Source organism: Barbatula barbatula (genome assembly GCF_947034865.1).
Source record: "Barbatula barbatula genome assembly, chromosome: 18".
NCBI classification, from domain to species: domain Eukaryota; kingdom Metazoa; phylum Chordata; class Actinopteri; order Cypriniformes; family Nemacheilidae; genus Barbatula; species Barbatula barbatula.
The window spans coordinates 22,686,136-22,712,660 of NC_136781.1; the positions used below are offsets into that span (position 1 = coordinate 22,686,136).

The following is a 26,525-nucleotide window of genomic DNA, read 5'->3' on the forward strand; positions in this document are numbered from 1 at the left end:
TAATTTCAGTTGTAGAGCAGTGCAGAGAGAATCTCTCAATAGATGATACGAGACAAGACACGAGATCAGCAGGAAAAAAAGGGGAGGACGGGAGCAGGAAAAATGCGACTGCCTCCGTTGAGAGAGCGAAGAGAAGGTGCCCGAGTTATCTGATATTTTTGTGAGGAGATCATATATATTTTGTGCTGTGTGCTGCACAGCTTTTTTAAAATTTTTTTTTTTTAGATTCAACTTTATTGTCATTACACATATACAAGTACAGTGTAACGAAATGTAGTTTAGGTCTAACCAGAAGTGCAATTAGCAAGTGCAGGATATGTAGTTTGAATAAATACAGAATACAGTATTGATAAAATATTATACAGTTATGAAAATATTTTACAGTAGGTATGTTCTATGAAAATATGACAGTAGGTATGTACTATGAACAATATATACAGATGACTATATACTATGAACATTAACACTATGAACATTAATGTACAGGTGGATATGAGCAGATAATAATTTAGACTAAACAATAGTGCAAGTGATTTAAGTGTGCATAGATTATTGACATTAGCTGTTAAAGTTGCAATGCAATAGGTGATTTAATGCACTTTTTGAAGTAACAGTGCAGTGGATGAGTTAATGCGGTTATTTAAGTTGGAATCAATGCGGATGGAATCAGTGGGGGGGCAGAGTTCAATAATGAAACAGCTCTGGGAAAAAAGCTGTTTCTAATTCTGCTGGTTCTTGTCCGGAGGCACCGGAAGCGCCTACCGGAAGGCAGGAGAGTAAACAGTCTATGAGCGGGTGAGAGGAGTCCTTGAGAATGCTGCGAGCTCGTCGCAAACAGCGTTTCTTCTGGATGTCCTCAATGGGAGAAAGTGTAGTCCCTGTGATGCGCTGGGCTGTTTTCACCACCCGCTGCAGTGCCTTGCGCTCAGCAACAGAACAGATCCCGTACCAGACTGTGACACAGTTGGTCAGGATGCTCTCTATCGTGCAGCGATAGAAGTTCACCAGGATAGTTGAAGACAGTTGGTTCTTCTTCAGTGTCCTCAGAAAGAAGAGACGCTGGTGAGCCTTCTTGACCAGGCATGAGGTGTTGGTGGTCCAGGACAGGTCCTCCGAAATATGAGTCCCCAGGAACTTAAAACTGGAAACACGTTCAACAGCCATCCCATTAATGTGGATGGGGTCGTGTGTGCCTCCTTTCGCCTTCCTGAAGTCCACGGTGATCTCCTTTGTCTTGGAGATGTTAAGGAGCAGGTTGTTGTCTGAGCACCATGTGGTCAGGTGCCGGACCTCCTCCCTGTATGCAGTCTCATCGTTGTTGCTGATGAGACCAATCACCGTTGTATCGTCTGCAAACTAGATCAAGGAGTTAGATCCATTCACAGGCCTGCAGTCGAGTGTGAAAAAGGAGTAGAGAAAGGGGCTCAGTACGCAGCCCTGTGGTACACCAGTGTTGAGGGTGGTGGTGGTGGAGCAGATGTGGCTTAACCTAACAAGCTGAGGCCTGTTCGTCAGGAAGTCCATAATCCAATTGCAGGTAGAGTTGTTAATGCCTAGGTTTCCAAGTTTGACGATTAGCTTGGAAGGGATGACGGTATTGAAAGCAGATCTGAAGTCTACAAACAACATGCATGCTTAAGTGTCCTTATTGTCCAGATGTGTGAGCAGAGAGTGCAGCGCCATGGACACTGCATCATCCGTGCTCCTATTGTTGCGATAGGCAAATTGGTATGGGTCCAGTGTGGGTGGTAGGGAGACCTTTAGGTGTGCCAGGACCAGCCGCTCAAAGCACTTCATAACAAGGAGCCTGGCACAAATTATTCTAATTTTTATTCAAAAATTATTCTATTTTTTATTTAAAAATTATACATGGACTGTCTCAAGAGTACAAGCCTGCATACGCCAGTTGTGGTCAATGAATTGTCCTGTTACAGTGAAATATGCATCGGCTGTTCTCACCACACTGCCTGCAGATTCGATGGAGTATTTCAGTTTGGTTTTGGCTTGCTCATAGGGCTTTGGAATTTCAGTAGACATTAAGGATTTCCTACCCAGGGTTATTGTATCAGGGATCAACAACCTTCATAAAATGACGGAAACTCAACCATTGAAACTGGTTGCAAGTCAGTTAGAATAATTTTTGCCAGGCTCCTTGTGATGTCTCGTGCTCTATATCTTTATCTTATGTTAATTGTATTTCTTTTTTTATACCCATAGGCCCTTATTTAAATCATCCGTATACTGTATTATTTTGTGTTATGGTCTCTGTGTACTTTTGTTGCTATTTCTGTGTACTGGATGCCTCTGTCACCAAAACAAATTCCTTGTATGTGCAAACATACTTTGCAATAAAGCTCTTTCTGATTCTGATCTGAAAAGTATAAAGGTTTTCCATTACATACACACACAATGTTGAGCGACTTTATGCTTCTGACACTCGCCTGTCACACAGAAGAAGTTGTTTCACATCACGAGCTGTTTAACGTCGGCAATAAACGCACACAATTATAGTGTGGACAAGCCTATAGATAAGGAAAACATTTACTGCATATCCACTGATAATAAGCTTTGCTGTAGCTCACTAGATGTAGCATGCCACTAACAATGCCAAGCGCCCGAGGACTGTGCAGGACTCTGGTATACTTAAACTATCAAAATTTACATCTAATTTAGTCATTTAGCAGACGCTTTTATCAAAAGCCTCCACAGGACGTTGCGTCGGTCAGCGTCAAGCTGGTAAGTCAACAGAGCCGTCAACCTCCCCGGGTTTCCTCTTCTGCAAGGTGACCGCCCTGTCAGCCACCGAACCAGCCTCCCCTGGCACGGAGAAGCAGATCGTCCCTCTGGTTCCGCTGTCGTGGTTCTTTTCAGGCCAATCTTTCAATTCAACCTTTCATCACAATTAATCAACCCAGACCACAACTCCAAAATAATGTATCTAAAGTTCAAGACCAGTCAATGTCCATGGATGATGCAAGAAAGGATAATAAAGAGAATAAAGTCTTATCTGAATTCCTCAAAGTCTCATAATATACAGCAGCCCTTCTCAAAGTCTGGACTCCGGTCCGAATCCGGACTGGGAGGTAATTCGTTCCGGACCGGCCAAGTGCCAAACAAACACACATGCAGGCACGTCACGCATACAAACAGCCGATCACTATGACCACCTTTTCACCATCACGCCCGAATAGTTCTAGATCCTCTCCATTCTTATCCATGCCATCCAGTACATAAATGATTACGGTTTTTAGAATGTAAACACAAACACGTCACATGCTGCCTTGGTAAAACAAGAGATGGCGCTATAATGCCTCTGGTTGCATTCATTAGCACGATTCAGCACAGTAAGACAACCGTGCAGAAACTTGGAAACACAACTGTCCGGGCATCTCGTATTTTTGCCACTTTAGCCGAGTTTACTGACTCCTTCAGCTAAAGCACGAAGATGAAATGCCCCGTGAGTGTTGTTTTTCTTTCCATTTCTAACTTCCAGTACCCGCTCTTCAGATCTAGAGTGCTGAATATTGATCTACATGCAAAGATTCTAATATATCTTGGATCTGGGGCATGGGATAACCATGAACTGTTGTCTAGGTACTGACACTCTATATGCTCTCTTCCTACCAGGCATTTAATCTATTGTGATGATCCTGTGTTTTATAATTTTTGAGTGACCAATTTTGTGCGTAAAAGCGGTTGGCCAATTTCTCATCAGACTTTCTAGTTGATTTTTAAATTTATCAGAAGAGTCTGATTTCAGGACCAGTCGGTTGTTTGATTGTAAGGTTTCTTCTGTCATTTGTGGTGTAGGTAGGGCAAGATAGAAGTGTTGTAAAGGTTTGGAAGATTAATGTGACCACAATGGAAACCTCTGCACAGTACTATCATCCTTGGAAGGAAAGCTATAACTCAAATTCTTGAAATCCAACGTAATTCTTGACGTCATCAATAAATCCATACCCAGAATGACTGGAACAATGAGTCTCTTATTACATATAGGGTTAACTTGAATGGCCTACCTTGAATCTCACACTCCCAGTCAGATTTTCCCAAAGCTGTTTGGCTTTGGCTGTTTGGTTTTTGCTGAGAGTTTGCTGAGAGTTTACTGAGAACGCGTGGTTTGAGCGGGAGCTCTTTCAAATCTAATACATCGTCTATTCTTGTTATATCTTGAAGAATTGTGTCTTAAATTGTTATTAAGCGAGGGTGAAACCTATCATTAAGTATATCATAAACAAAAAATCGTTGTTAAACGTACTGATAAACTATTTTTATCGGATTGGATTCAATTTATTGTCATTACACACATACAAGTACAGTGCAACGAAATGGATCCTTCTGTGCTAGCCTTTAGGCTGTTAGCATTACCAGCCTGCATACTGCTTAACTCGCTGTTCTCATTATTACATCACTAATAATGGCTAATGCTTCAGACCTGTTTGTACCCTTGAGTGCAGATGAGGAAACGCTTGAGTTTCAATCGGAATTGGAGGCTGTGGAGAAGCAGATCCAGGATTTACTTGAGAAGCAGACACGGCTATGAGAATGTTAAACGCTGCTGGAAACATCCCGTACTGAAGCTCACAAATCCGCTCTTAGTTTTCATCGCGATTATAATACTTCTTCCACTTCTACTCCGCGTATTTCTCTGCACAGAGCCCAGGCTTCGAGAACACAATCAGCCCGAATGAACTTCACTCCTGCACCAGCACACCCACGTCGAAAGGCCTCTTCAAGATCCCGACCAGGAACCGCTTTGCCGCACTCTGCGAGATCGAATGCAACGCTGTGATCATCAGAGACTCGATTGTCCAGAACGTACGCGCTTCCTCCACTAAAGGTAAGGTGCGCACTCATTGTTTTCCTGGCCCTCGTGTTCTTGATGTGTCTGCGCAGGTACCTGCGATCCTGAAGGACGACGCTAACGTTGGAGCTGTCGTGCTGCACGCGGGAGTGAACGACGTCAGAATGCGGCAGTCGGAGATCCTGAAGAGGGACTTCAGGAGTCTGATCGAGACGGTACGCAACGCATCGCCAGCAGCGAGGATCATCGTATCAGGATCGCTGCCTACCTACCGACGAGGGAATGAAAAGTTCAGTAGCCTTTTTTTTTCGCTTAATCAATGGTTGATGTCATGGTGTATTGAACAGAAGCTGCTCTTTGTTAATAATTTTGATCTGTTCTGGGAGTGACCTAGGCTCTTCCGCCCCGACGGCCTGCACCCCAGCAGCATCGGAGCGGCTGTCCTGTCCGACAACATCTCGAAGGCGCTACGCACCTGTTGACTATGTCTCCCTCCGGTAAGTCTCCCTCAGTTATGTCAAAACTTTAACCATAGTCTGTGCTGCTCAACTACTATAAATGTTACTGTTTCCAAATATATAGAGACCGTATGTCCCCCCCGAATAATACTACAGAGTAAATATTTTGGTAAAAGTCAGAGAAAAAATCTGATCGTGATTAAACCTGAAGACAATGTAATAAACAACCAAAACCAATTCATAAAGTTCGGCCTACTTAATATTAGATCACTAAATTCAAAGGCAGATATTGTAAATGAATTGATCACGGACAACAGTTTTGATATACTCTGTCTTACCGAGACCTGGCTTAAACCAAATGATTATTTCGGTCTAAATGAGTGTACCCCACCAAGCTACATATGCATGAGCAACGTCCGGTTGGTCGGGGTGGCGGCGTCGCTACAATATTTAGAAACGTTCTTACTGTAACTCAGAGAACCGAGCATAAATCTAAATCATTTGAAGTGCTTGCGTTGAACATAAGTATTCCTACCAAAAGTAAAAAAAACATTGCTTTCTTTTACATTGGCTACGGTGTATAGACCCCCTGGTCCCTATACTGATTTCCTGAAAGAGTTTGCGGACTTCATATCGGACCTATTGGTTAACGTTGATAAAATACTAATTGTCAGAGATTTTAATATCCACGTAGATAGCGCTAACGAGGCATTAGCTGTGGCGTTTACAGAACTACTACAATCTTTTGGAGTAATACAACACATTAAAGGACCCACTCATCGATTTAATCATACACTAGACCTGATTATATCTCACGGAGCCGATCTAACCAATATAGATATTATGCCTCAAAGCGACGATGTCACTGATCACTATCTTATAACGGGTACTTTGCGCACGGCAGGAATCAGCCATTTAACTCGTTATCGACAGGGCAGAACAATCACCTCTGCTACTAAAGATAGTTTCGCAAAGAACTTGCCAGATCTGACTCCTTTAATAACCATAGCAATAAAGAAAGATGCCATGTCGATGACATGACCAGCAAATTGGGCACTTTTTTCTCTAATACATTAGAAGCTGTCGCACCGACGAAGTCAAAAAAGATTAATGAAAAAAATACTGCACCATGGTACAATAGCACCACTCGCGCCCTTAAAAGAGAAACACGCAAACTAGAGCGCAAATGGATAAAATCGCAATTAGAAGTCTTTAAAATGGTGTGGAAAGATATTTATAAAAAGGCACTAAAAGCAGCAAAGGCTGAGCACCTTCGTAACCTCATAGAAACCAACAAAAACAATCCAAGGTTTTTATTTAGCACAGTCGCTAAATTAACAAATTTAGATTTGTTTAGATCTTACTTGTCAGACAGACATCAATTTGTCCATTTAAATGGGGAATCATCAAATCTAACGCAAGTAAATTATGGATTACCTCAGGGATCGGTTCTGGGACCTGTGCTGTTCTCCATATACATGCTGCCCCTCGGAAACATTATTAAAAAACATGGTATTAGCTTCCATTGCTATGCAGATGATACTCCGCTATATATTTCATCAAGACCAGATGATTCCTCCCAGCTATCCAAATTGGCAGAGAGCATTGACGATATATAAAACATTGGATGACTTGTAATTTCCTTCTTTAAATTCTAATAAAACTAAGACCTAAGACACGCAAACCGAATATTTCTGATTATAAACTGCAAGTTGAAGGATGTACAGTTACTCCAACAAATACAGTAAAAGATCTAGGCGTTATATTAGACAGCAACCTGTCATTGCGAAATCACATCTCAAATGTCACAAAAACAGCCTTTTTCCACCTAAGAAATGTTGCCAAGTTACGAAATATTCTATGTGTTGCTGACGCGGAGAAGCTTATTCATGCATTTATGACCTCAAGATTTGACTACTGTAATGCGCTACTTAGTGGTTGTCCTGCATCATCAATAAAGAAACTACAGTTAGTTCAGAACGCAGCTGCCAGAGTTCTAACCAGGTCCAGAAAATATGATCACATAACCCCAATTTTATCAACCCTTCACTGGCTACCCATTAAGTATCGTATTGACTTTAAAGTTCTTTTAATCACTTATAAAGCCTTAAAGGGTTTAGCCCTACAACCCACAACCCATCACGCTCTCTAAGATCTTAAAACTCGGGACTTTTGATAATACCTAGAATAACTAAATCCACCAAAGGGGGTCGAGCTTTCTCATACGTAGCACCTAAACTCTGAAATAACCTTCCTGATATTATTCCAGGATCAGACACACTCGCCCAATTTAAATCTAGACTAAAGACGCATCTTTTCAGCCAAGCATTCACTTAATGCAACATAAGCTAAATAAACCACCAGGAGATGCTGACATTAGATATTATTTACTAGAATAATTTAATTTATTATATAAAACACCATGTAGCGTGTTTTACCCTTTCCTTGGGTTTTTTTCCCCCTGTAAAGCTGCTTTGGAACAATGCAAATTGTGAAAAGCGCTATATAAATAAAGTTGAATTGAATTGGCCATTTGCCAGAAGAAATGTTTGTCCACTACTTGATTTCCATACCTCCATGATTTTTAATTTGCCTCCAACAGGATTCCTGTAAGGTAGTCATATTCAGATTTTGCATTGGAGAGCTTTAATTAGATTGCACTACTCTAGTGTTAGCATGAGGAGGTTTAGGAACTGTTTCTTGGTTAAGTTTTAACTTCTCCTTTTGAGCCTCAGAGTTATCATTATTCCAGTACCTTTTTGATTCCTCTAGATCTCTCAATTTGTGTGCCAATTCTGACTAATTCCCCAACATCTCGTACCGTTCCACGAAGTAGGCTTGTCAAACAAGGGTTACAGTTTCTAAGAATGGACTGCAAGATCTCTTTTTCTGATATATCCTTTTTCCATTTTAAACAAAGGGCTCTATAGTTAAAAGCAAAATCGCGTATGCTCTCCGGTGCACCTTGTTTTCTCTCTTTGAGCCTTCAAGCTGTTACATCTTCAAAGTCTTCATTTAAAAATATATGTAGGAAGACTTTCTTAAATAGCTCCCATGTCTGTACATTTCTCTTCTCAGCCACCCACTAAGTATTTTGCTGTGTTCTTTAAAACACAGGTAAGAGAAGCTAATATTTCATAGTCAGACAGTGGTCGAATGGCTAGATATTCCTCACATCGTTCAAAAAATGTAACTGAATTATCATCTTCACTGCTATCAAAGTTTGTGAATTCTATCTTTACAGGTGGAACTGCTGAAGGGATTCCAGAAACCGACATCTGGGTGTGACTTGATAGAACTAGATAGGTTTGATTTTTACTTGGGAAACTGAAGGAGGCAGAATAGAACTATGGGTTGGATGAATTGGTGTTGACCTCAGAGGGATGAGAGATTTTAATTTATTGTTAATCTGGGTGTCTCTCCATTTTAAACAGTCTACAATCGAGTGACCCACGTCTTGGATACCAAGCTCAAGTTTTTGCTGAACTCTCTCTCCATTCGATAGCTTAATCGATCTTCCAATTTCTTGCATCTGCTCTCAAATTCTGCTTGAAAAAAAATTGCATCCATCTTTTTATTACACTCTTCCAGTCTTTGATCATATTTGTGAATCTCTCCTCTAGCTTCGCCAAATTGTCAAAAACAGAAGATAAAGAGTTGAACTCATTTCTCTCTTCCATTTTAAGTGGTGGAGGTGGTGGATATGGTGGAAAATTTTCCTCCTCATCTTCAGAGTCGATATACAGTTCACTGAATGTGCTGATCATATCTCGAATAGATTCCCTCCTGGTGAAGAATGTTTCAGTGGTAAAGTCAAGCTGGACATCAGATTCACACTCACCCTCTGTCTCGATACACTGATTTTGAGAGTCCTTGTTCGGACAGCGTTCTTGATTTAACTAAACCCAAAACCAGTAATACAATTTAATGTTACGGAAATCGTAATCCATATTTTTGATGTCTCAATAGCAGAGTCCATGGACAATAATGGTGATTGTCATCTGATGAGTTGAAGCTTCATGTATCAAGGAACTTATAAAAACTTCCTCATATTTTCTTCTTCTCACAGACCATAGTCTTCCAGAAAACAAACAAGTCCTTTTTTAAATTGAGCATAAAACAAACGTTTCTCAACCAGGACTCCATGGCAAGGCCATGCTTCAGCCTTTTCCTGATACACACATTTCTTCTACCATGTTACCTGAGCAATACATACACATGTTACCCTCTACTACCCCTAGTAGTGAGGAAGATCACTTGCCCTGTAACAGGCTTGTGACTGTCTAGTCAATATATCAATATATTTATAAGCAATGGGTTAGTTTAACTATATGCAAGATGATAGCTTCTTTGTTTTGACAAATTCTAATGAAAACAGACAAAAACGCATGATTCAATGTTTTATTTTATTTATGCGATGCTCGCTTGGGGTGGAAATCGCACACTGGGTCACAGCTAGAGATTGACTGGCTTTGTGTGGCAGGCTCCAGGCTGGTTTTTGGGGACAACCGGGGCAGAAGACAGCTGCTTCTTGCCTCTGACAAATCTGAAGGAGGAAAAAAATTAATGAAGCAAACATAAAACTGCGTGTGCCTGATTTAACATTTAGTCATTTAGCAGACGCTTTTATCCAAAGCGACTTACAAAGAGTTTGGGGAGCAATAAGCGATTTGTCATAAAAGAGCAATAGTACATTAGGTGCTAATACAAAGTTACTAGTTTCAACAAAAGGTAGACCACTACCTGTTGAGAGAAGAGAGAGGGTTAGTGTACTGTTATTATTGTTTTTTTATCTGTCTGTCAAGTATTCACAGAAGAGGTGTGTTTTAAGTAGTTTTTTGAAGGTTGTGAGAGATGTGGTTGACCGGACCACGTTGGTAAAAATGTTCCACCAGGAAGGAGTTGTGAAGGAGAATGAGCAGGAACGCGATTTAATGCCCTTATGAGAAGCCATTACAAGGCGCCGCTCGTTTGCTGAACGCTGGGTTCTTGAGGGGGTGTAGGAGTGTAGTAGGGTGTGAAGGTTCTTGATGGGGTGTAGGAGGGTGTGAAAGTATGCCGGTGCAGATCCAGTGATAGTCCTGTAGGCAAACATCAGTGACTTGAACCTGATACAGGCTTCAACCGGTAGCCAGTGGAGAGAGAGGAAAAGGGGTGTCACATAAGCCCTTTTGGGCTGTTTGAAGATGAGGCATGCTGCTGCCGAAGCAGCCGAAACTCAAGATTAGCAGAATTAGAAACATGCATCCATCTCCTCCGCCACAGACTATTTTCTCTTCACCTAAATGATTTTATTAAGATAAAAAACATTTACACATTTGATACCCATTGAATTGCGCCGCAAAAATTATCAGTAGGGTCTAATTTACACCTACATTCGTTTTTACATTAACACAGCAATGTAGCTCTATCAAAGTTCTTTAAGATTGCAGTCAGATGAATTTGATATCAATTTAAATGTATTATACAACCAAAGTAAATCAAAGCAACAATAATATGATCGATTTCAGCCGCAGCATTTATCTCTGCTGACCACCCAATCATCACACTTAACTCCACTGATGTTCACACTGCACTAAGCCGGATCAACGCGCGCAAGGCTGCTGGCCCAGACGGCATCCCTGGTCGTGTACTCAAGGCATGTGCGGAGCAGCTCGCTGGGGTCTTCACGGACATCTTCAACCTGTCCCTCGCCCAAGCAGTGGTTCCAGCATGTCTTAAATCCACCTCCATTGTGCCCATCCCAAAACATTCGAACCCGACATGCCTTAACGACTACCGCCCTGTAGCACTCACACCCATTGTTATGAAGTGCTTTGAGCGGCTGGTCCTGGCACACCTAAAGGTCTCCCTACCACCCACACTGGACCCATACCAATTTGCCTATCGCAACAATAGGAGCACGGATGATGCAGTGTCCATGGCGCTGCACTCTGTGCTCACACATCTGGACAATAAGGACACTTAAGCACGCATGTTGTTTGTAGACTTCAGCTCTGCTTTCAACACGGTCATCCCTTCCAAACTAATCATCAAACTTAGAAACCTAGGCATCAACAACCCTACCTGCAACTGGATTATGGACTTCTTGACGAACAGGCCTCAGCTTGTTAGGTTAGGCCACATCTGCTCCACCACCACCACCCTCAACACTGGTGTACCACAGGGCTGCGTACTGAGCCCCTTTCTCTACTCCCTTTTCACAATTGACTGCAGGCCTGTGAACGGATCTAACACCTTCATCAAGTTTGCAGACGATACAACAGTGATTGGTCTCATCAGCAACAACGATGAGACTGCATACAGGGATGAGGTCCGGCACCTGGCCACATGATGCTCAGACAACAACCTGCTCCTTAACACCTCCAAGACAAAGGAGATCATCGTGGACTTCAGGAAGGCGAAAGGAGGCACACACGACCCCATCCACATTAATGGGATGGCTGTTGAACGTGTTTCCAGTTTTAAGTTCCTGGGGACTCACATTTCGGAGGACCTGTCCTGGACCACCAACACCTCATGCCTGGTCAAGAAGGCTCACCAGCGTCTCTTCTTTCTGAGGACACTGAAGAAGAACCAACTGTCTTCAACTATCCTGGTGAACTTCTATCGCTGCATGATAGAGAGCATCCAAACAGCCCAGAGCATCACAGGGACTACACTTTCTGCCATTGAGGACATCCAGAAGAAACGCTGTCTGCGACGAGCTCGCAGCATTCTCAAGGACTCCTCTCACCCCGCTCATTGACTGTTTACTCTCCTGCCTTCCGGTAGGCGCTTCCGGTGCCTCCGGACAAGAACCAGCAGACTAAGAAACAGCTTTTTCCCAGAGCTGTTTCATTATTGAACTCTGCCCCCCACTGATTCCACTACCTCAGTTACCTTTAACTCCAATGCTGCTATAACATTGTTTACATTGCACTACAGGGCTGCATGCATGATTGAACTGTACACACCAGTACTTCATGTATCTGCTCTACCGGACTGTTTACACACACACAGCATCATTTGCACTCTATACTGCTCACTTGCACACCAGGAATATTTAACTGAATGCTCATTTGCACTAATGGACCACTTCCATAACTGCACTAACCTATCTACTGCACTGTAATTCTATTAACTGCATCCACTCATCTATTGCACTGTAACTTCAATAACTGCATTAACTAATCTACTGCACTGTAACTCTATTAACTGCATCTACTCATCTATTGCACTGTAACTTCAATAACTGCATTAACTAATCTACTGCTCTGTAACCCATAAACTGCATTAACTCATCTTCTGGACTGCAACCTATTAACTGCATTAACTCGTATACTCCACCGTAACTTTAATGACTGCATTAACTCATCCACTGCACTGTAACTTCAACAACTGCATTAACTCACCTATTGCACTGCCACTTTAATAGCCAATGTCAATAATTTATGCATACCTAAGTCACTTGCACTATTTTAGTCTAAATTATTATCTGTTCATATCCACCTGTACATTAATGTTCATAGTATATAGCCATCTGTATATATTGTTCATAGTATATACCTTCTGTCATATTTTCATAGAACATTCCTACTGCAAAATATTTTTATAATCCATGCCCACTGTATTATATTCTCCCATATTGTATTCTGTATTTATTCTAACTGTATATCCTGCACTTGCTTACTGCACTTCTGGTTAGACCTAAACTACATTTCGTTACACTGTACTTGTATATGTGTAATGACAATAAAGTTTAATCTAATCTAATCTAATCAAGGTACGATCATTCATGTTTGATGAATCACACGTGAACCCTGTTTTAAGATGATTTCTGCGCACGGATCTGAGCTCATTTCTATGTTAGATTGATAAATGAGGCCCATTATGTTTTTCTAAGATCCACTGTATAGTATACATTCATAAGGTCATTGTTGGGCAGTAAGTGAGTGAAAGAGGACTCGTGTAGATGGCTCAATCTGGGCTTTCAGCTCATTTATTTTCAACACTGAGGGCTAGTGTCTTTGTCTGGTTTAATTTTTTATGTAGTGCAGCATATTGTGCATAATATTATACAGGCATATAAATATAATGTGAATTATTGAGGGAAACGTTCATAACAGAAGGTATGGCAAGAACGAAATAATAAAAGCAAATGCATACAAAAACACGCATACATCGGCATTGTATACAATATACAACTCTCATGGTATTATTGCAAGTCTTACAGATGAGCAAGAGAAATTTTAGATATATTATCAACAGGTCAAAGAGAATTTGCAATAAAATCATGGAGTGCACAGTAGGCTAAGTATTCCTAGGAAAAACAGTTTTGTCTTTAAGATTTTAGTCTGACTAATACATTGAAAGCAATGTTCAAGTATAAAACCCAAGCTTGGTGTCAGCAGGCATGCAGTGAGCAAGCACACAGGGGCTGACAGTGGTGAGGAACCAAAATTCCTATGATATATATGCTGTAAATGTAGAAAATAAACTTGGGAGAAGCCAGACTCAAGCAAGAGAGCCAGTTCTCTGCTGGCTTGTTAACACAACACAGCTGCATCTTGTGTTACCTCAGGAGAATGAAAAGACAGAAACAATGAGTGTAGAATACTATTCCATACTATTTGATGTGAAAAGTACAACAGTTTTAATGCGAGGTGTTCCTGGTTTCCGGGTGACCTAACTATTGCAGTCTAACAATCCTGCAAGGGATTTGGAGTGTGGAGCAGCAGAGTCAGGTGTAAGCAATGCTAAAAAAATTCCTTTTTAATTTAGATTTAAACGGACAGTGTGTCTGCAGCAGGTTCAGCACACTACGGGAAGCACAAAGTGTCCGACCTGATGACCATTATTTACTCCTCCCCCACCTGCAACCGACAGATCTTGCCAGTTGGTGGCAGGATAGTATGGGTCAACTCAAACAAGCCTACTGGGGTAGGTGCTGGATAGGAAAATTATCTGCCTCCCGCACTTGATTTAGACATTCTAGGTATTACCAACTGGCCAGAATTCTGAGACTGCAGGGAACGTGAAGGACTTTACTGCGACAGGAGATCAGTCAGGTAATGAGGAGCTAAGCTATTTAGGGTCTTACACATAATTACAAGTTTTGGTCAATAAGATCCCACACTGCTTTTTAATTTTATTTAAATACAAAATTTTGAACTAATTTATTTAGCTTGATATTAGAAGACATTGCCTTTAAGTCTAAACATGTGTTGATTGAAAGCATGTTCTTTGTTCAACAGTGATCATGATATAACCACATCATTTACAAAAAAAATGGGCTCAGATTGGCCTGTCATTTTTTACCAAACTTGTTGGACTTGAACACTGGTGAAAAACCGCATAACAATATCACTTCTTTGTGAATGTTGTGTGTTGGCATCATGGCCCCAGTCATTCTTCACGTTGAGCTCTGGGCTTGTCATGAAGTGCTTTGAAAAGGCACATTGTTTCTTCAGGCCGTCTTCAGCTGTCATCATTGTGCTGGAGACTGTGAGAGCAGTCAGTGACATTTTACTCCAACACTACACTACACAACTGCGTCCAGACATGGGTAAGTACTGCATTTTCACTCTTTAATCGCTTACGTTAAATTCACAATAGTTTTAGAATTTACTTGACTTTTTCTAAATTATTGACCCAGAAAGTATTTGGACGTATATAGGCCTTGCATTGCAGCAGACAGCAACTTATACAATCTGCAAACAAATAGATTTTAGGGTGCAACAACTAACAAGTGACTGATGTGACAATGAATTAGAATATCCATTGTATTATCCTTTTTTAACCAAAAACGTGTATGTGAAATTATATGTGCTTTTATATACAAGCTCAGTGTCCTTTACTTTAACTATATGATACAGTCTGTAGCCAACTCTATTTCAATACAATATATATAAAATATAAATTCATGTTGAGTAAAACCATTCGCTGTGTAGATCGTATCTTTCATCTGCAGAAGTTTATTATTATTATCATCACTTAACTCCTTACCATTTACTAACACTAGATCTGATATTATGTGTCTTAGAAATGCTAAATACCAAAATATTAAGCAAAGTATAGGTTCAGCATCAGTACAACCCCCGCCACCCATTGCCTCTAGTTTTATTAAAGTTTGTCCTCCCATCGTACTCACATTTTCAATTGGTGTGTAGGAGAGTAGGGTGGCAGCAGCTCTTTGTTTGCGTGTCATTGCTTGCCTTGTATTGCGTCTGGACAAAGGCTATTGTCAGTGCAGCCACAAGAAGAGACACTCTCGCTCTTGGTCCTCCTCCTTTTCTCACACTCCTCATGTCTTGGTACACACCAGCTCTGTCACCCACCCCCACACAAGCACATGACCAGTGCTCCCAGTGTCCCGGCTCCCAGCTGCAGGTGATGCTTGGTGCGCACTTGTTCATACTGTAGTAAATATAACAATGTAAAAAAATGCAAGTATGTAAATGTGTAATTTTTTCAGATTTTGTGTATGCATCATGTAAACATGGTTGCATCTCATGACTGTAACCCCATAAAGTTAATCTCCAGGAGCAGGACTAGGCACTCCTGTGTTAAAGGGTGATTAAGCTGTTATGTGTTATTGCTGAGGATTGATAAACTGATGCAAACAGGATCACACTGCATAATAATTGGAGTATTGCAGGAAAATAATTAGCGTGTTTTAGATTATTTGGAAATGGCTCAATATCATGCCAGCAGCTATACAGGTATCACCCTGTAGCACAAGCCTGGCCAGTACCTGGATGGGAGACCTCCTGGAAAAGCTTTAATGACTCCTTGTGGTCCTTTAAGATCCCTTGGACTTCTCGTAAAAGAGTAGGGGGTTGTAACCCTGGTGTCCTGGCCTCTACTGTCCTTGTCTTTCATGGCCTCCTAATAATCCCCACCCTCTGAATTGGCTCTATCTCTCCACCTATATCTGGTGAGCGTACTGGCGCCATCCAAGTTGATGCTGCTAATGGTGGTGGTTGAGGGGAGACCTCCTCATAAATTGTAAAGCACTTTGGGTTTACAGCAATACACAATAAAGGGCTATATAAATGCTTCATTCATTCTTTCGTGTTTGCAGGAATATTGACACTCCCGACCCAGAATCACATGCATGCATCATATGTGTATGTTTTTTGTTGTTATTGAACCCAGGTTGTTATGAATGCTGTATGCGCTGTATGGGAGGTGTGCCGTACATCTCTGTGGTGGCCACTCTTCTGTGTTTCTCTGGCATCGCTCTTTTCTGCGGCTGTGGACATCAGGCCCTCACAGAGAGCGAGAGACTCATCGAGACCTTCTTCACCCGAGACCATCAGGACTACATCACACTAGCGTACCTGTGCGTGCCTGGAACATCAGATCCCAATCCATTATTTAGTTCATGTCATTTGAGCAAAGCACTGTGATGAAAACTATAGAGTGTAAACTGTTTAATGTTTACACTTTTAACAGTTTAATGTTTACATTTCTTTGATTTCTCTCCACTGTAGTATTGAGTATTTCCAGTACGTTATCTATGGCCTGGCATCCTTCTTTTCCCTGTACTGTATCGTGCTGTTAGCCGAGGGCTTTTACACCACCAGCGCAGTGCGGCAGACGTTTGGAGAGTTTCGTAGCACTGTTTGTGGCCGCTGTCTCAGCACATCGGTAAGTGAAGATGTGATGGATGAAGAGTGCAGGTGTGAACATGCTTTGGCTTTTGGTGAAGCACAAACCAAGAATTATTCTGTCATTATCCTCTTTCAAACTCATTTTTACCTATGTATTGCACCAAAAAGAACAACAATGCACCACAGTAACACGCACAGTGCTGTGTGTCTCACTTCCTCCCGCAGTTCATCCTGATCACATACATGCTGGTTGTCGTCTGGTTACTGGTGTTTTGCCTCTCTGCACTTCCTGTGTATTTCTTCTACAACATGTCAAACACCTGTCACACTATAAACTTTCTCTCTGAGACACCGTCCAGCATTAACCAGCTGTGCATTGACGCCAGGCAGTACGGTAATGACCTCTCGATGCATTCATGAGAGTTGTTTCTGTATTTTAACTTTCCTGATCTGCTCCATATATTCATGACTAAATCACTGATGATGACAAATTAAATTACCATAAAAATAAGTCTTAGATTTGAATAATTCTGAAATGTGTTGGCCGCTGAATTTGACCAGTTTCACAGTGAATTACGTATGTTGATTTACAGTAACATTTCAAGTTAGTAAATGTGTGTTAACATGTTTACAATAATAAAGATAGACACAAATGTAGAACTGTGTAGTAAATGAGGATATTATGGCATATATTATGGCTTGATATCTGTTAAATCCCGTTCTGGGTTTATGTAGTGTTATTGATACTGACACAAAAGGCAATTAAACTTCATTGTTCCCTGATCTCTTATACATCTTGTTGTGTTTCATGTATTTAAGGACTACTTCCATGGAATGCGGTACCAGGAAAAGCTTGTGGAATGACTCTGTCTAATATATGCAAGACAAGAGAGGTAAGACCCGAGCCATTCACATCTTACAGTCATTCCTCAAAAGAGCTTCCTAAAAGGTTTATCCAATCTGAAGATCACAGAGCACAATGTTTGGAGTCACATTTCTGTCTTGAATTTATATGATCACATTTTTGCACAATTGTTCTATGATGCATAGCAGCTTTACAATAAATACATTTAGACAGACATCAGAAAAACACAAGAGACATAATTTAGACATGAAAAATAGTAAAGACATAAAAGGAAATCAAATAGAGGAAAATTATATTTTAAAAGCACTATTAATATACATTAAAGCGAATCATTTGTAAGCTGTACGTTGGCTCTACTACATGTAAAAAAAAACATTGCAGTTGGACTGTCAAAGTACTGTCATGAAGTGATGTGTGTCATATATCTGGATACATAATGGATGACAAAATAAATGAGAATAATTGATGACATTCAAACTTGTTTTTTTTCACAGTTTTTCTTGACTTATGATTTGTACTTGGCTGCATTTTCTGGAGCAGGAATGACAGTCTTGGCTTTGGTAAGTGACCAAACAGAACACAACCACAATTTGTTTGCATCAAGCCATTTCTGTAGGTGTTCAGGAATTTATTTCCTGCATTTATTAAGGCCTCGGCTGTAATTTGTTGTTCCCGTTCGTAGTTGGGAATGACTTAAATGATTGTGAGAAGGGAATTCATGGTTCTCATGAAGGGAATTCATTGATTGTGAGAACCATGAAGAGAATCCACTAGTATGGCAAGAAGGATAGACAAAGACGATACAGCTATGTGACACATCATAAGTTGTGTACCACAGCCTCATTGGGTGTTTCGGCATTTTATCACAAGACACCCTCAGCCTAAGCAGGCCCACCAAAGGCTGATCAGTTAACTGTGTCACAGTTTATAGGTCATTTGGTAGCCCACACCTTGTCCAACTGCTTCAGCCACAGCCAGTGGCTGCTTCTTTCAGCAACAGTGGCACTTCAAAGGCCTCATAAATGGCTTCTTGCCATGGGACTGTGAACTAATATGACAATCCGGCTGGAGTTGGACCAGAGCACCAGGTCTGGGCGCAGATTGGTGGCTACAATTTCAAATGGAAAAGTGGGACTGTGGTTCAAGTTGACACGCATTACCCAGTCCCTGGCTAAATTCAGCTATCCTAAGTCAGGGGGCTGACACCTAGCCCCCTTTTTCTCCCCTTCTCAAACAAAGGACTGTCTTTATGGTAAGGTATTCTTGGCATTTAGGGAGATGGCATTTGTTGACACTCTTGGTATTTATAGCTGCCGCCAAACATTTTTCCACTTGAACTGATTTGTCAACTTGCCAAAATAAAAATAAACTACTTTTCTGAATAAAACGATAGAAACCATCACAGAAATTCTACTGGTTTCCAGAAAATATGTTTTTTATGTTATCGTGAACAGTAGTATACAGTAGTACTACTGTTCTTTATTTATATAATATCCCACCGTAAATAAACAGTTTTTAATTCAGAAATAAAGCCTGCATCACAATCAGCAAAAGCCAAACAGCATTGTCATGTCTTATCGTTCAGTAGCTGGAAAATGGCTCTGAAAAGGATTCCCGCAATAATATACGTTTATTTTTAACTTTTAAAAATAGTTTTTGTCCAGTGTGAACGGCCATTTAGGGTTTGGCTCTTTTGACTTGGCTCAGAAAGCAACTCCTATTAACCATACCTTAAGAACAACAGCATGGGTACTTACGCTTTACTAGAAAACAGGTCACTCGCTTAGTCAGAAGTCAGTCGGGCAGAAAATAACTCTTATTTATCAGCCTTCTGGGTCTAACTATATCTCTTGTTTCTTGTTTTCTTTAGCTCACATATACTGTGTCCACCACCTATAACTTTGCTGTTCTGCGGTATCTGGGAAGAAAAGGCATCAGTCCACGTTGTTAAAGTTTTCTCTCCTGGTCTTCACTGCTTCCTTCTACTGTCAGTAAAAGCACCATCCAGGAGGAATTTGAAGTTAATCATATTCTCCTTTTCCAGAGCAAAAAACCTTTTCTTGACCCTCGTTAACATTTTGGACTTTTAAAAAAAGCAGTTTGATCATTCGTCCTTCCCCCCTGCTTTTCTTTAGGTAATGTCAGTTTTTTGTAAATGGTGCTGCCTTCAAGTCCTCCTGGAACTTTAATTCGTGTAAATTAAAACTTGTAACTGATGAAGATATAAAAAAATGTGTGTTAATTATCTCCTTAACTACTCAGTGACAGGAAGGCTTTTAGCACAAGTACAACAAATTACAATTTACAAAAAAAATACTTTTAGATTTTTTTACTTCTGTTTTATAGTTTTGGTTTTTATGCATGAGAGTGACGGATGTAAAATCTTGTATAGTTTATAGCCATCGGTGCACAGATAAAACTCTACCATCAACATTCCCAACAAAATTGTAATTGTGACATGTTAAAGAAAAAGTTCACCCCAGAATTAAAACTGTGCTGTTTCTTTTCTCACCCCAAGGCCATCTGAGATGTAGGTGACATTTTTCTTGACTAGAACAATAAAATATTTTTAAGTAAATCCCCAGCCCTCTGTGTGTCATATAATGAATATACATACGTAAATGGTGTCCAGGGCCCGTTTTCTTAAAGTTTCTCTCTTAATTTAGCTTAAAAACTAGCTTAGTCTTAGCTTAAAGGTGATTCAGGACCAATCTGAGAGCAACTCTGAGCAAGGAAAAGACACAAACATTTATCTTAGAGAGGAGGCGGGACTGACCCGTTTGCTATGTCTTTTGAAGACTGTGATGGTTGGTTGGCCAAGAAGGAAAAAAAAGAGCGCTTTTAAGGATAGGGTCGTTCCTTTGAAATTGCACATGTATTTTTTATGTTTTACCGTACTCACGCACGCACCCACACTTATATTCTTTGTTTTATTTACAGTACCATGCTGTTACTGTCAATGTATATGATAGAATATGAAGAGTGACACAATACGTTTCTGTAAGTAATGTAATTGTTTGTGTGACCACTATAGAAGGTTGTGAAATAACCAAATCATCTCTGCTGCATATCTGCATTTCTCCAGTTCCTTAATATGGTAATGTAGTGATTACTTCTATTTCTGGCGCTATGGCATTTATGCGCTGTCTTTAAGATGTTACGGTGTCTCTAATAGGATTGGTCACAAACATGAGCCCTGCATGATCTAATGTGTCGTCAAAGCAGCTATACTGTACAAGAATACCAAAACCAAGATAAGCCAAAGTTGAACACACACAAAAACAATAAATTCAAAAAATCTGATAAACCTTAAAAGTAATATGGAAATTTTCATGCATTGCAACACATTTTTTCTTACTTTTCATGTTTCTCTGCTGCTAAAGAAATTCTAAAGTCTCTTAAAAGTCCTCCTCGTTACTCCTTAAAATTTGGACCTTAAAAGCTCTTTTAGGGGTTAAGATGCTTTATGAATTACTTTTTTCTTTACTAGGATTTTTTCTGTCATTTTAAAGGGAAAGCCCACATTTCTAAGAATTTTCTTAGAATTTTGTCACTAGGAGTAACTCCTTTTCATGAATACGGGCCCAGATCTCTAATGATGCGTTCCTACCAGACGCAAAAGAAGTGTTAAGCGTGAGTGATTTACATGTTAAATCAATGCAAAGATGCGATAGACATCCTGCGGCGCGTAACGTGTGAAACTCATGAGTTGAAAAATCTGAACTTTGGCGAATATTCGAGCAACGTTAACCAATCATGAGCTTGCTCTAGTAGTGCTGTGATTTCGACGTAGCAAACAGTGGCAGAAATCTGAAACAACAATGGAGGACAAAATCATAGTCGCTGTATGTTGACACCCGGAGCTGTACAATATATCTTCTTACTTTGATCGAAAGAGGAATAAACAGAATTTCGCAACGAGACTGGAGCCGCCTGGCAGAAGCCCCTCCCATGACGCAAATTTGCTTCTGTTGTGAAGTGAATTTCACGTGGGAATGAAACTAATTTCACGTGCGAATGAAACTAATTTCACGTGCGAATGAAGCTAGTAAACTCAAAATGTTCAAGCGTCCAACTACGTGTGAATAGCGCAATTTATTTGCACAAGTCGTGTCTGGTGTGAATGCTCTATAAGAGTTCTAAAAGCACATACATCCAACACAAGCGTGATCCCTGCAGCACCTGGAGACATATTGATGTCTTGTGAAGCGAATTGATCATTACTTGCTAAACTAAACATAATTTATGAGAGGTAATGTACAGCTTCCGGCAAACGTCCTGATCGCACTTCCTGTTGAATAATAATGACATATGCACCATCTCAAAACATTGGTTTGTTTACATCATAGACGGAGGATGCGTGTGCAGATCTTAAAGATGAGTTAACACATGCAGTTCCAGTCAATCTCATATTAATTTGGAGTACCTATACAGTAGTATTGCATACTTTGTTTTTAGTTTGATCACATTTGGGTGTGCTCTTTCGCTCGCTGGATGACGCGTGGGCGTGCTTTTCTGGAGAATTGTATAATAAGGGACTTAGAACCCTTGTTACAAAAACGGGAATCCATGTTCGAAAAAAACTTTCTGAAACCTGTACGAACCCTGGCGGAGTGAATCGAGCACAGCAATACTACGTCATACATTCAACTCGTTTTTTTACAAGATGACCATGTTGAGCTTGAGAGTCCAGCACGTTTAACAATGTAAATGTTGCAGGTCCCGATTTCAGAGACCCCGCAGCCAGATTACTGTACCCTGTAAAACAGGATTAAAGTCAGAAGAGACGGGAGAGTCGCATCTGCGCTTTCACAGCTCCTCTGCTGATCTCTTTATTCAATGCACAATCAGTACAAACTATTATTTTAACAATAAAGCATTAATGACATTCTTCGTCTGTGTTACCAACACTATCACCCAAAGGTCACCAACATCAAAATAAATCACATTTCTGACACTTTGTCTCCTTTTCTTCATTTCACCATTTTCAGCTAATAACCTAATACTGAACAGACATTTTATAAAACAGCTATCATGTTATTACCAACCACAAAGTGGGTTTATATGAAATTACTCATTATATTAACCGCTAACATGAGCATTTAAAATTAACTTGGTTCTGAAAACCAATGTGAAATGCAAATAATTTCTTTTCTCCCCAGAGGAGTACTTTTGTAATGGATCACCACAAATCCAGCCATTTTCATGGTTCCTTCAGCACGTGGTCACATGACCACAATAAGTTTTGCTAGTAATCTCAGTTTCTTTTACCTGTAAAACAGGAATAAAGTCAGAAGAAACGGGAGAGTCGCATCTGCGCTTTCACAGCTCCTCTGCTGATCTGAGGACGCATGCGCAGTTCGTTGTCCTTCCCGCGACTCTCCAATCAAAGTGTTAAAATAAGAGTCCCTTATTTTCCCCTCTATATTGCCCAATTAACAATAGATGTTTGAACATAACCGCTGCATAAAGAAATGATGCGGTGAATAAATTTAAAACAATACAAAATAAGAAATAAGAAAATAAAGCACAACATTACACAATTGTGGACATACTTTGTGTGTATCACATAAAGAAGTCAGATTGCATGAAATAGCATGTTACCTCAGCTTTAAGATACATCATTTATGTTACAGGAAGTGCGATCAGGATTTTTAGCAGAAGCTAAAAGGGTCTGAGGGAGAGTAAATATTCTGGGGTGAATATCGCTTTAAGTTGTTTCCAACATGAATTTAAAAAAGGTTTTTATACAAAGGCAATTCATTTTTATTATTTTATTACAACCAATGTTTATGTCTACAGTATGTATATGATGAGCCTCTTTGAGACAGCAGGTAAAGATACATTTTTGAAAAATAAAGAAAATATCAAAGATAATGGAGTGCTTTGGTGAGAGAAAGGGAAGAAAAAAGACATGTGGTGACATCTGGCTTCTGTGGTAATTATCCCTCACATCTGGTTGCCATGGAGCCAGACATACCAATGTGGTGTTTTCTTTTGACCCCTACATTTCTACCTTTCTTTTCTCACAGCCTCTTAAGAAGGTTGAGAAAGGCCTAAACAATGAAGCATGCTTTCTTTGTTCAGGAGCCAATTAGAGGCAAGTTTCTGCACAAACCCATGCTGGGGTCCATATATTTCATCCACTCACAGAGAGGGTGCTGGGACCTTCAGCTAAATAAAATCCCTTCTGTGACTGGTGCACAGATGGGAAGAATACTTGTGAAACTGAAGTAAAAGAAACACAGCTGCCATTCCAACCATAGCATAGTTTTCTGCTTGCTTTAGATAACAATACTTTCATAACATTTGTACAAGTTATACAGTTGTGTATGGTTTATCTTTGAGCCTGATTAACTAAACTTTTGACTACCCCCTGTTGTTTGATGAAAGCAAGTGTTTGGTCTAAAGGGAAAATTCACCCAAAAATAAAAAGTCTTTCATCATTTACTCCAGTTGGCTCTAATCTGAAAAAATGTTCTGTTGAGCACAAAAATATATATATGTTTGGATGAATGTTAGTAACCAATCAGTTCTGGGGCACTATTGACTACTTCAATATGAAACAAATCTAAATGTCTTTCTTTTCTTTGTTACTGCACAATGAACACTAACAGTGACCAGGCACTATTAAATTCACAGAAGTTTGCAATGCCTCCGGACAGCTATTTTTAATTATTTGTCATTGCAAGATAACAGGCAGATATTTCAAAAATATGATGAAAAATCTAATTAAAAAAACAGAATTAAATAGCTTATTTCACATCAATAAAGTGGTTTGCTAAGCTTAAATTGCACTAAAATCACCTTTTTGAGTGGCAATATTGAGCATTGCATCAGAGTAATGACAGTGGCGCATCTTGTTAACATCTTTTATCGTTGACCATGTCCACACTAATCCGGATACATTTGAAACGATTTTTTCAGGCATTTCCAAAACACTACTACATTAAGTCACTAAACAGTGTTTGAACAGCGTCTCTTTTTTTTATTGCTTAAAACAATATACAATAATAACAGTCAAAAACAGAACAAGAACTGACAAGAATAAACAAAAATCACAAAGGGGGAATCGTGTAACTTACACATGTTGATAAATTATGAGAATTACATGACACTGAAAAAAGGAAAAGATTTACAAACAGATAATATTTTTAAGGCCTTTTTGTTCTCAGACAACTTAATAGAAAAGAGGTATTTTTCCAAGTTCTTTCAAAAAATGAAAAAAAGAGGTTTCACATTTAAATATTTAGATTTATGAATATGCTAACTTTGCTAGTAACAAAATCAGATTAATTACATAAAAATTGCTTTTTTTAGATTGTTTATAATCTATAAATCCTAGGACCACATCCTTCCAATACAAAACACATTCATTATAGATTTCAGACCTAATAAAACGTAAAACATCTTGCCAAAACATTTTGTTAAAAGGACAGTAGCAAAAAAGATTAACTACAGTTTCATCAGAGTACAGGGCTGCATTGGGATTGAGTTCCGCCAGGTCCTGCGGGACCCAACGCAAATCTCGCGGGAGCGGGCGGTTTGAACTTTGCTGCGGGCGGGAACGGGCGGCTAAAAAAAACACAGCGGGATAGGGAGGTTGCCTATCGACATGATGGAGATGTCAATAAATAATGTAGAAAAGAACCTCAAACTAGGTATCTACAGCACAAAACCTAAGCAAGGCAAGTCTGACATTTGGAGAAGTTTCTCAATTGTTTGTGATAAAGATGGAAAGGAACTGGACTTTGTTCATTGTGACAAATGTTCAAAAATACTAATCTACAATGGGCACAAATCCGGCACGACTGGGTTGAGGCGACACACCTGCTTTGTTTTCCCCGGTCAAAGTAAGCTGGTTTTCAAGGATAAACAACATCTCCCTACACACATTAAACAAGAAACTACAGAGAAATGTGTGGAAATGTGCTGTCTAGACATAAGGCCACATGACTTTGTCGCCGGGAAAGGCTTTGTTGATATATCGCAAAACTTTGTTGATGTTGCCGCTAAATATGGCTAATTTGATGTTAAAGATGTTATACCTCATCCAACCACTGTATCCAGACATGTGGAGGGGCGAGCCCAAGTACTGCAGGCGTCAGTGGCAGCGGAGATAAAGCCTATGATTGATACATATGGATGTGCCATCACAACCGATATATGGACGGAGGATTATCATAAAACTTCCTTCATATCCGGCACCATCCATTATTCAAATAACAACTTCGACCTCGTTTCCAGGGTGTTATTCGCGGCTCCCTTTGAGAGAGGTGTATCAAAGACAGGGGAGAATATCAGGAGCCTGCTGTTCCAGAAACTCCGTGAATTTGGAATAGATGCATCACTTCTATCTGACCCTGTTGTGTTTGTCACTGACCGTGGAGCCAACATAGTCGCTGCCCTGCGTGGATACACCAGGCTGAACTGCATCGCGCACATCCTGAACGTCACCCTATCAAGTGCATTTGCACCAGCCGTGTTGGCTGAAAGTACTGAGCTGTCTGAACTGTTGACCAGTGCAAAAAACTGGTGAAGTATTTCAAACATTCAGGTCTGCAAAACAGCTAAAAAAAATCCCTCAAGCAATCCATTGAGACAAGATGGAATTCAAATTATGAAACGCTGGATTCCATACTGCAACAACATGAGATCTCCACAATACTGCTTAGAAATAACCAGTATGAAAGAATTGCGCAGATCAATGCAAACACTTTAAAAACAGTAGTTGCGTTCCTTAAGTTATTCAAGGAAGCTACTAATGACTTAGAGTCCGACAACTCCACTCCCAGCGCATC

At 40.1% G+C, this 26,525-nt stretch overlaps 1 protein-coding gene across 1 annotated transcript; it reads left to right on the forward strand.

Annotated features, from left to right (window-relative positions):
• The first annotated feature begins 14,570 nt into the window (after window positions 1-14,570).
• plp1a (proteolipid protein 1a) lies at window positions 14,571-20,299 on the forward strand. Its single transcript, XM_079480122.1, has 7 exons — window positions 14,571-14,809; window positions 16,402-16,588; window positions 16,740-16,896; window positions 17,085-17,253; window positions 17,679-17,752; window positions 18,219-18,284; window positions 19,595-20,299. The coding sequence occupies exons 1-7, from the start codon at window positions 14,680-14,682 to the stop codon at window positions 19,673-19,675; spliced, it is 864 nt and encodes a 287-aa protein (XP_079336248.1). The 5' UTR covers window positions 14,571-14,679; the 3' UTR covers window positions 19,676-20,299.
• The last annotated feature ends 6,226 nt before the right edge of the window (window positions 20,300-26,525 follow it).

Coding starts and splice junctions, on each gene's coding strand:
- plp1a (XM_079480122.1), top strand. CDS start 14,680: ATGAAGTGCTTTGAAAAGGCACATTGTTTCTTCAGGCCGTCTTCAGCT. Junction 16,589..16,739: donor TACATCACACTAGCGTACCT/GTGCGTGCCTGG, acceptor TCTCCACTGTAG/TATTGAGTATTTCCAGTACG. Junction 17,753..18,218: donor ATATATGCAAGACAAGAGAG/GTAAGACCCGAG, acceptor TTTTTTTCACAG/TTTTTCTTGACTTATGATTT.